The 10,603-nt window shown below is 39.2% G+C and overlaps 2 protein-coding genes across 11 annotated transcripts; both read right to left on the bottom strand.

The window, feature by feature from the left end:
* Positions 1-1,979: 1,979 nt before the first annotated feature.
* On the bottom strand, positions 1,980-3,751 carry LOC101468877 (free fatty acid receptor 4). Its single transcript, XM_012919202.2, has 3 exons — positions 3,212-3,751; positions 3,007-3,138; positions 1,980-2,376 (listed from the first exon to the last, which is right to left on the bottom strand). The coding sequence occupies exons 1-3, from the start codon at positions 3,749-3,751 to the stop codon at positions 2,014-2,016; spliced, it is 1,035 nt and encodes a 344-aa protein (XP_012774656.2). The 3' UTR covers positions 1,980-2,013.
* A 585-nt stretch (positions 3,752-4,336) lies between these two features.
* On the bottom strand, positions 4,337-10,599 carry LOC101470910 (centrosomal protein of 55 kDa). Of its 10 annotated transcripts, XM_076891656.1 has the most exons (11): positions 10,545-10,599; positions 10,277-10,342; positions 9,400-9,561; positions 9,071-9,298; positions 7,635-7,706; positions 7,266-7,416; positions 6,904-7,030; positions 6,315-6,501; positions 6,160-6,234; positions 5,770-5,892; positions 4,337-5,050 (listed from the first exon to the last, which is right to left on the bottom strand). In XM_076891656.1, the coding sequence occupies exons 3-11, from the start codon at positions 9,550-9,552 to the stop codon at positions 4,859-4,861; spliced, it is 1,308 nt and encodes a 435-aa protein (XP_076747771.1). In that variant the 5' UTR covers positions 9,553-9,561; positions 10,277-10,342; positions 10,545-10,599; the 3' UTR covers positions 4,337-4,858. The 10 variants fall into 10 exon arrangements, with proteins under 10 accessions (XP_076747771.1, XP_076747774.1, XP_076747772.1 ...); XM_076891659.1 differs by lacking the exon at positions 10,545-10,599 and having other exon boundaries at positions 6,160-6,219; positions 10,277-10,442; XM_076891657.1 differs by lacking the exon at positions 10,545-10,599 and having other exon boundaries at positions 10,216-10,440.
* Between the last annotated feature and the right edge of the window lie 4 nt (positions 10,600-10,603).

The raw sequence follows: 10,603 nt of genomic DNA, 5'->3' as shown, positions 1-10,603 counted from the left end.
AAAATTAATGACTCGAGTCTGACTCGAGTCCAAGTCATGTGACTCGAGTCCACACCTCTGGTTATGATGATATGATTATGAAAGTGTACACTGTGCCAAAAACACCCCGTAAAGCTTTTACAAGCAGCTGCTGCTCAAGAACTGCCCATCCAAGGCCTCCCTGCTGTTAAACTTACGCTGCCACCATAAGAGCGCGAAAAGACAATTAAAATCACGATTTACGAGATCTGCAAAAATATTTATATTCAGTAAACAAAAGCAGAGGAATAAATAACATTTGATTCCCTAGAAAAAAGCTAGATAAATATAACTGTTTATTTCTTTTAGACAGAACAGTCAGACCATAGCTGTCTGCAGCAGTTTGCTCAGCCTTGGATGCAGAAACCAAACAAATGTTTTGTGGACAAATCACAGCTGACATGAAGCTTGACATCCTGATCTGTTTCAGTCTGGCTTTAACAACATCATCTATGTGGTGCATCAGCTTACCAGAACAGTTTGCATGTCATTTGATTTGGACTCTGTCTGGCACATGAGCATTTCCTTAACAAACATCTTTCCTCCACCCTATACTATTCAGTTTGGGTTTTTTTACTATTTAGAGTGAATAGATAAAGAATGGTGTCAGAGCCTGTTGTAAGAGAGAAAGACAAAAACAATCTCTTCCATCCATTAAGTTTCTCCATAAGATATTGTGTAAAATGACAAATACAGTATATTAATTATGTATTTTTTGAATTATAAATTTGTGCAGTTAATAAAAATTCCACTACTTGAAATATGTGTGTAATGGTTTAAAAGAAAGATTCCTCAGTTTAATCCTGGGAAGGAGGCACAAATTCTTTTGTGGTTGCATCAGGATGGGCATGTGGTGTAAAAGATGGTCATTAGAGTTTACAAGAATTGATTTCATACTGTGCAGTTCAAAGAAAGGTTCCAGTCTTTCATATAGAACAAGTGAATCAGTCATTTGGGAAACAGCTAAAGGGTTATGATGCTGTTACAACCTTTGAGACAACAGCATAAAAAAGTCAGAAATGCAGTGAAACACCAGGTGGACAACTCAGGAGGATAAGAAATAAGTTGGTCAAACAATATGCAAAACCTTTTGGCAGTATTTGAGCCAAAAGCACAACAGACAGACAGACAGACAGACAGACAGACAGATAGATAGATAGATAGATAGATAGATAGATAGATAGATAGATAGATAGATAGATAGATAGATAGATAGATAGATAGATAGATAGATAGATAGATAGATAGATAGATAGATAGATAGATAGATAGATAGATAGATAGATAGCCCTCAATAACCTTTTGGAAACACTGCTTTTGACACTAATGCAGAATCCTGTAAGTGTTGCATTCACACTCTTTGTCTTATATACGGTATGTTGTACATCAAAAGCCACCAGACATACATGCTTTGCACTATTTCAGGAATGTCAAACTTAATGTCCGGTGTCCAAATTTGGCCTGGCAAAGACTCTAATCTGGCCCACTGGAAGGCTTTAAAAATGTTGTAAAATTTTGTAAAAATAATCAAGCTTTATAGCCTAATGAAAAAGACCTCCACCACAGCCATTCATACTACAGTAAAGTAATGAACAAATATATGAACAATTAAGGAACTGACAAAATCCCTGTTTTTTCACTACTATAGAAAAAAAACCTGTTCTGTTTTATATTTACTAGACAATCTGAACAACAAGCTACTAGAACGTTTTCTGTAATTTTGTACATTTATTTCTTCTAATTTCTTACCATGTCATGCTGACAGATTCATTTAATACAGCAGCATTTCTTAGTCATGTAGGAAAATAAGACATATGGTTGAAATTGCACTTCTTTTTCTTATATTAAGATATCTCAAATGTGTATTTAGACTTCTTTACACAGAGAGAAAGAAGAGTTTCACTGGTGTGGCCCACTAAAGGTGAAAGTGGGCTGTATGTGGCCCCGCAATGTAACCTGCTCTATTTGACATGATTATGGATGTATTCCCAGTGTTCACCCACTGGTGGGTCTTTTTCTCACTGGAAACACAACTGAGCCACAGCAGCGTTTGCGCCAGCTGTTCTTGAACTGGCAGACCGAGTAGAGGATGGGATTGAGCGCTGAATTTGCCAGAGTGAACGTCACCACCCGGAAGAACATGGTGGAAGAGACATATATGTGACCCTGTATGTTGTGGGCCAATATGACGAAGAAGATAATGAAAATAGGGCTCCACATGACTAAGAAGGAAAGCATCAAGACCAGCATAGTACGGAACAGCTTCATATCCTGGCAGGAGATGTAGTAGTGAGGAGAGTCTCCATTGGGTTGCTGACGGTCTCTGGGTCGGAGCCTTAACCTGCAATTTTTAGCAATCTGGAACAGAAATACAATATTTGATACAATGCAAACACCTGTGGTTACAGAGACATGATGAAACCATTTACACACCCTGATTGAGCTGTATATGGATTTACACATGAAGCATGGAAACAGTTTTATTTGTCTCATCCATAAAGTCTACTGAGCGCTAAAATCAATTTGCAGCTGGTCACCATGTTCTTCTGTTCTCTGTGTCACACTCATGGATACATTGGCATAACTGGTTGCCCAGTTTAGTGTTAACAGTTGATAGCGGAGAGCACTGAACGTACACACAAAGGTAATAATTAGTAAGCGCACATTTTTCCCCCCACGGGGACAGAGAAATGTCTAAGAAATCAGGATATCCATGCATTAATTCAAGGAAGAATGCTTATTTAATTAATAATATAAGTATAATGACAGCTGGAAAAAGAAACTGAAGTGGCCAAAAACATTTTTCGTTTAAAAATTAAGTTAACTCATGTATATTTCTGTCTTCATGTAAGAAACTTGTAAATTGAGAAAACGGTAAATTCAGAGCTGGATTTTTATAATTTGTGTTAGAAGCATAAAAACAGACAACAGCTGATCTGTCCTTCTCCTCGCTGCCTGCCATCTTTAGCAAAGACAGCATTAACCCACCTGCAATATTTTGCTGTAACTAACCAGAATGATGAGTCCTGGGAGAAGGAAGCTCAGGGCAGTGAAGACTACGTTCCACACAATCTCCCCTGCTGGGTCAGGCCACTTGAGAGTACAGATGTGACCGTGTTCCTGCGGAGATAATAACAAACATAGGCATAGCTCTATTGTAGAAATATTTCCTCTTTTTTAAATTCATCCATACCAGCTTTGGGAAATCCACTTCCATCACAGTGAAGAACAGACTGAGGGGGAGGGAGGTGAGTGCAGAGAAAGCCCAGATGAAGACGAGGGTCACAGTCACCATCCTGGGAGCCAGACTTGGCACAGTCTGCAGCCAGAGAATAGCCTGGACTCTCTCCACACTGATCGTGGCCAAGGTTGTGATGGTGACACAGCCACTCATACAGATGACATAGAGCAATGTGTGGCAGGCTGCATACCCCAGCTCCCAGGACACGGTCCAACGCACTGTCACAATCAGCGGGATCATGCTGACGAACAGCAGATCAGCCACGAACAAGTTGAGCGTCAGGATGGTCTTATTGGCAAGCAGCCTGCGTCCACAGGTTACCAGGACTGCAGCTCCTGCATTTGCAGCTACAGAGACCAGAAAGACTGCACTGATAGCTGCGGTTTCCATTATAGTGGTAGCAACCTGATTTGAGTGGTGCAGCTCAGAGAAGAAAGAAAAAAAAGTCAAGTTTCTCAAGTGAAGGGAATGAATGTGAAGGTCTGTATCCATGCAGGCTGAAAAGGTACTAAATGTGAAATGCACACACTGCTCACTCCTGCAGACAAACAGAAAAATGAATGTTGACAGATGCTGATAAGAAGTAAAAGGGAGGAGAAAGGGTGGAGACTAGACTTTCTGATGCTGTTTGCTCTGCAATGCTTAAAAGGAAGTCTTTGCATTTTCACTTTAAGTGATGACGTGATGATGTGCTTACTCACATTTGGACATAAAAACATGAATTTGGTTTGTTGTTTACCTAATAAATAACATATCGTTTTTAGCTTTAAACTATTTTTTGATAAATTTCTAAAATATGTGTTTTCTTGTTTTTAATGACAAGTAGTCTGAGAAATTTGTTAAGTGCTGCACTTTGGAAATATTTCTAAATTGATTTTATTTTGCTCTTTTCACTGCCTTCTGTTTTAAGCACATAGTTTACATGTAATAAAATGTGCTATAGAAATAAACCTACCACTGCCGTTTGCTAAAACACTTCCTGCTAAAAAGCAACAACACTCAAAACATCAAATAGTTGCTTGTATATTTGTATATATCAGTTGAAACCAAAAATAATTTGAGTGCATCAAAAAAAGATCAATATCAGTAGATTTATTACATGGAGCACAGTCTCGACAGAGTATTTAAACCAAACTTCAAACAATTTTCCAGCTAATAGTGTTTATTTTGTACACAAACATGCAAGGTGTTATTCCTCTGCAATCCCTCCGCATCCAGCACAGCTGGTGTGCTAGTCCAGTCCAGATAATACAAGGCCAGTTTAGAGAGACAATCTGTAAATACTATAGAATGAAGACAAGATGTAGCCCTTTACATAGTGCATTTATTGCTAATTACAGATTTCAAGCAGCTGCAACAGTATGCTGCCAAGAGCTGTAAGCAGCTGCAGCTGCCTGGCTGTGCTGGATGAAGCAGAGATTGCTCCAAACTCAGTTACATTTCTGGGGAAATCTTTGCTGTTATGTTTAATCAAAGTTTTGAGGATTCGTTTCAAACACAGCTTAAGCAACTTGTCACATTAATTTATCAAAATAACTTTAATTTAACAACCAATCCATCTTAAAGAAGATCCATCATTAAAGAGCTTCCAGGCTCAGCTCAGTTTAGACAGATTTCTAGATGGTTCATCAGTTCTCGGTGGTGACTGACTGGATACTCGGCCTGGCAGACGGGACACTCCAGGAAGCTTTCATTCATCAAGTTGCTGTGAGGCGAGGACGTCAGGCTGGGTCTGGAGAACTGGGACAGGGGAGGGTTCGTTTCCCCTGAGCTCTGATCCGGCTTCTCTCTCTAACATAAACAACAACATCCATCAGTTACACTTTAGTCCTGGGATTAAAAAAAACTAACAAAAAAAAAAGAAAACTGCTAAATTTATTCCAAAGTAAATCTTAAAGCTACACTATTTTTTACAATAACAGAGTAGGCTGAGTATGAAAGGTGCTGCTTTTTACTTGATTTTACAACTTGAATTCGTTTTGAATGTTTGCTTTAACTGTGGTTCGTGCAGAAAATTATCAATGGAAGAAATTACAGCAGCAGACACGCAAAGTGAGGAAACATCTGGTGTGCTCAGGTGAACAAAAGGCAGTAAGTACTGAATATTCAGTGACCAGGCAAATAAAAACACAGCTCCAAATGAAAATTAATGTTGCCTGCAACACTGAATTTGTTAAAAAAGGAAAACAAAATACTGGCAGCTGCTAGAGCTACCCCTCAGCCTCCTAGTAGACAAACCTATGGTATCAATTTGAAACTCCTAGGTCATTTCCTTCTTAAGTTATTACAAGATTTTAAGAAAACTTGACCTCTGATCTTGAGGTCGAGATTACAAAATCCTGTGTTGCCTTGTTCATGAGTTATCATGTTCAGAAACGTTGACGTCCACACCATGATGGGGTGGGCACTCTTTATCCTTTAAAGGCTGAGGGGTAAAAACTCTATTAATGCAGCTTTAAGTTTGATCACAGATCAATCTTATCATCCTCTGATTAGATACTGACGCCAACCTTTAACTGCTTTGCCACATGGCCTTTTCCTTTTTGCAATGCCTTCAGAACTTTGACCATTTGCTTCTTTAAATAAGAGCAATTCTGCCTCTCATCCTCAAGGTCTTGTGAAGAAATCTGGATCTAAAATGTAAAAAATTGTCACTGCGATGAACTGAATGAATAACACTATAATAAAAGAGATAATGTGTGGCTGTAGAAGGCAGGCACAGACAAAACAGAGCACACTGTGTTTGCATACTGCAACCTTTTTATCTCCAAAAGACTTATTAAAAAACACAAACTGGCCATCCTCTGTGCATTGTCATTAATCTGCGCCATCATTAACAATGGGTAAATCAGCAACACGAAACTGCGAAAACTAACAGAAAGTAAATGTGCCTGTCATACCTGTCGCTCTAGGTCTGCAATCTTTTCCTGGTCTGCATGGTGACGATTTAACATAAACCTCTGAAAGAGATTCGCCTGATTGGAGAGTAATTTTTCTGTGATTTCATTGGCTCTTTCTTCCCTCATGTGAGCACATTAAGATTTTTACTTTTTACCTGCAGCTCAGAGTTTCCCGACCTTCTTCTCTCATCATCCAGCACGCCCTGGAGGACTTCTCTCACATCTCTCTGTTGTTGCTCTTCATCCTCAGGGCAATTCTGCACTTCCTGTGTGCTTCTGCTCAACCTTTCAGCTTGCAGCTGCTGTTTGAGCTCCTCCACTTCCCTTTCTCTTTCCTTGCACCTACAGATCATTTTTGCCTGTCAAATAGCTAACCACCAACTTAAATGGAAACATATAATCATTACAGCCATTCTCAAACTTCAGACTGCTAACCATTTTAAAGTATAAAGATAACCTGTCTGCTTTTGTTTTTGGTATCAAAAAAGGCAGAAAAGAAAATTAAGAATTCCGTTTTAAATCACGTAGTTCTTAAAGTTAATCCATTTTTAATGGATTATTTAATTGGAATTATAAAATAAGCAAAACTACTGGCAATTATAAAATATATTTTCAAATATATTTCAATGTAAAAAGTAACTCCTGGTAGCCCACCTGCAATACAGGTACAGTCCACCAGAGGGCTGCAGTCCACACTTTGTCTATTACTGATCTATTTTTTATGCCTTGATTTTTCAAACATACCAATTTTGGGTGATCATCAGATTTTGGTGGGTCACTTCAACTCGTTCCCTCAGTACCTCCAGTTCATCCTTGGCTTTCTGGAGGAGTCTTTCATAATGCTCCTGCATCTGGCTTATTTTCTCTTTCTCTACAATAAGAAAAAGAAATCAAAAATTAAAAGCAGAAGTGGGAAACAAAAGCATGTCTACTCAGATGTGTGCCATGTGGCATTAAAAAAAGATAAATGAAGCACATGAGGACACATTCTGTTACAGTGGGCTACTATTGGACAATCTTGATATTTTAAAAACTTGTTGTGACAGACTGCTGCCCCTTGTCGCCCCAGTGGTGAGTGTCCACTGCCCACTATCCTCTTGGCTCACCGTCTGAATGGTCCTCATTGTGCTGCTGTGAACGGGCCTGATTGGCTTCATTCAGCTGCTTCTCCAGCCATAACATTCTGGCCAGAATCGCCCTCACATAGGCCTCTCTCTGCTGGTCATACTCCAGCCACTGCTTGTTTTTTTCCAAGGCCTCAGGGCATTGAATGAAATAATGAGAAGCACATAAAAGAAAAGACAGAAACAGATCTTTGCCAGAAAGATGTCTCCAAACCACAAACACTTAGTACGACATGTATACTGTAGCCTGACTTGTAAGTAAAAACGGACTAAAAGAAGATTAAGGGGAAGGATAGGAGTGGATAGAAAAACACAGGGGGCATTTCCCAGCTGTGCCAAGAAAACACTTACATCTCTGAGATGAATTTGGACCTCTGCCACAGCTTCATTACTCGTGGAAACCTGTTCATCAGCTGTGGAGTCCTACCAGAGAGACCAGAAAGACACAAAACAATACTGCACATTTGAAAATGAGCAATTCATATTAACAGTCTCTTAGTTGCTACGATAAAAAACAAAAGCTAGCTGGCAGGCAGAACAGTTCAAAAAAGATCCATAACATCTCTATGATGACTATCATGGCTCTCAGTATCCTAATGGTAGTGAGACTGAAAAATACCTGCTGCTATCTAGTGGTATAACTGGGGCAAGAGGGGCTTAATTAGCTAAACAGATGCTGGAAAGTCTAAGAGTAATGTGAGCAGTGTGAAGGAAATAATCACATTCACATGACTGCATCTGAAGCAGGACAGCTGCAAATTTAACAAGCAATTAAAAATGCTCCACACAACATCGAGACCTTTTCTTGTTTGCTAGATTATAACAGAGAGACTGACAAACATTCATGCTAGAATCGCCAATCAAGGCCCAGCTACTGGATTCAAATCCAGGACCTTCTTAGTCTAAGGTGATGGTACTAACCATTCTGCTTCCACTATTTTCAGACAGCTTTCTTCCACCAGTAAACCAGTGCAGAAAAATGTTGCTCCCATTGCACCTACAGTGGACACGTCTGTCCACAACAGTCACCAGCTAGTGGCATGCAGTGGAACTATCTCAATGACACACTGGTCTATAAACAACACTCCACTGAGCCAGAATTCCTACTCGAAGGACTCTCTATAGGAAGCTGGCCAGTATGACCCACTAAGCTTCATCCTGTTGACCAGTTGGGCAAAAATTGGGCAAAACTGTTTTAGGCCCCCTGGATGATACCAAGGTGCTTAGAAGATGATTTGATGTTGTTGGCGAGAGGGACAATTTAGTGACAGACATCCAAACACAAGATACTCAGTTTTGTCAGGATAAAGGAGGAGGACATTTGAAGATTTATTTATTAATGGTAGTAAAGCATTCATAGAGGTAGGAGAAGCTGTTGAGCATCCAGACTGCTAAACTAAAGGTCTGAGATAAAACTTACTCAGCTAATACAACTTCCCAAATACAAAGCTTCAGAGAAAGAGACAGACACTGATGCCTGCCTTTCCAAATGAATACAAAAGTCATGACTGACATTTAAGGGGAGCTGTGTTGGAAAACCCAGCAGTGACCCCTTGTGGGAAAGGAATTATTTGCATTGACATCACTGGCTGTCCCCTGTAGTAGCAGGGCAAAAAACCTGGCAAGCAATTAAGCATGCCTAACATGCTCCAGACCTTTTTCTGTGCTTTAACCAGACAATGCTATATGGTCTATAGATTTGAAGAGAAAGATGTACTGGGTTAAACAGAACTGTTTGTTTTTACTGCTTCCGACATTATAAACTCTAATTTGAAAATCTGCTATACCTGCTTCCCTGTAACTTTTTTCTCGACATACTGACACCTTGTTGAGATGACCTCAAGCTTCTCCTCGATTTCCTCAATCTCTCTGGAGTAACGGGATATGCTACTCACTGCATCCACTGGTCTCTTTTCTTTTTCACACAGCTGCTCAGAGGGTGAAGCAGTTTTCTCATGTTTCGTCCTAAATTCCCGGGTACACTCGAGCCTGATGGCTTCAAGAGAGAGGAATCTCTGCATGGAGACACAACAAAACATCTTTTAAATATTGGCAGGATGTATTGATACAAAAAAATTGTAAAAATAATTAGACTTAGCAGTGTGAGCATGATTACCTCTACAAGCTTATTATGCTGCGACTGCTGATGGGTCAGTTCAGCCAGGGTCCTTTTCAGGTAGGCATTCTCTTTCCTGAGGCTGCTGACAACCATGGCAAGCTCTGAGTTGAGCTTTTTCTTGAGAGAGCGCTTGTATTTAGATGCTGCCATCCCTGTTACCTGCTCACAAGTATCACAGGAGCAATGCATCTTAGAACATAACATATGAAACATCAACAATACAAGCAGGATTACATTACCTAATATTCACGAGCAAAGACAACTTCACCAAAGTTTGATTTCTGAGCAGTAATTTTATAATTAGTTTGTAATGTATCGCATTGCAGCTAGTTGCTTTTGACTTTGAAACCTAGTGTATTTTTAAATATATATACATATATTTTTTTTCTTATTCTTTATTTTATTTAAAGGTGTCTCTAAATTTATTAGCAACGCACCTACATCCCACTACATGTAAGACAAATTGAATTAAATAAATCTGGCATCAGCAAAGTGCTACCCCCCCCACACACACACACGTTAAAATATATTTTTGTGTCTATCGCTAGTTAACAAGCTAACAGTTAACATGCTAACAAAATCGCTCATACTTAAGAGTTAAACTGGATACCGAATATTGGTCTCTCATATCTATAAAATAACATTAATGATGTAAAAAACCGCTTATAACCGCCATAATCTATAAGGTTTTTGCTAGACAGAATTAAAGCTACTTTAGCTAGCTAGCCAACGTTAAATAGCTAGTGTTACCATTTAGCTAACGTTATTATAACAGTATTGAAATATGACTGCTCATTTTAAAATAAATCTTACTTTCTTAAGGTATTGTTTTACCAAATCTGCTGCAACACCTACTGGGTTTATATTTTGTTACCTAAAGATGGTGTTGACTGTCAAATTGTGAAGTTGGATGATTATGGCAACCTTTCTTCATCGCCCACTAGCGTGAAAACGGAGAAGAGGAGGAGCTCAGCGGATAAAACTGGTGTTAAATAATAACAATATTGCCTTTCTATATGAATGTTTTTGCAGCTTATTAACTTTTAGATTTAACATAAAAGTGTGTGGCTTTACTTAATAGAAGAAACGTTACTTTAAGCAAGTATTTTAAAAAAATTGACTGCAGGGGAAGATGGCAGTACTTAGGCATCACCACAGAGTGGCGCTGCAGCACAGGATGAGGGTCTCTTTTTGGTGCTCC

This window comes from Maylandia zebra, linkage group LG13 (assembly GCF_041146795.1).
Source record: "Maylandia zebra isolate NMK-2024a linkage group LG13, Mzebra_GT3a, whole genome shotgun sequence".
Taxonomy (NCBI): Eukaryota; Metazoa; Chordata; class Actinopteri; order Cichliformes; family Cichlidae; genus Maylandia; species Maylandia zebra.
The sequence above is the reverse complement of the archived record's forward strand: the minus strand, read 5'-3'. Positions and strand labels throughout refer to the sequence as shown.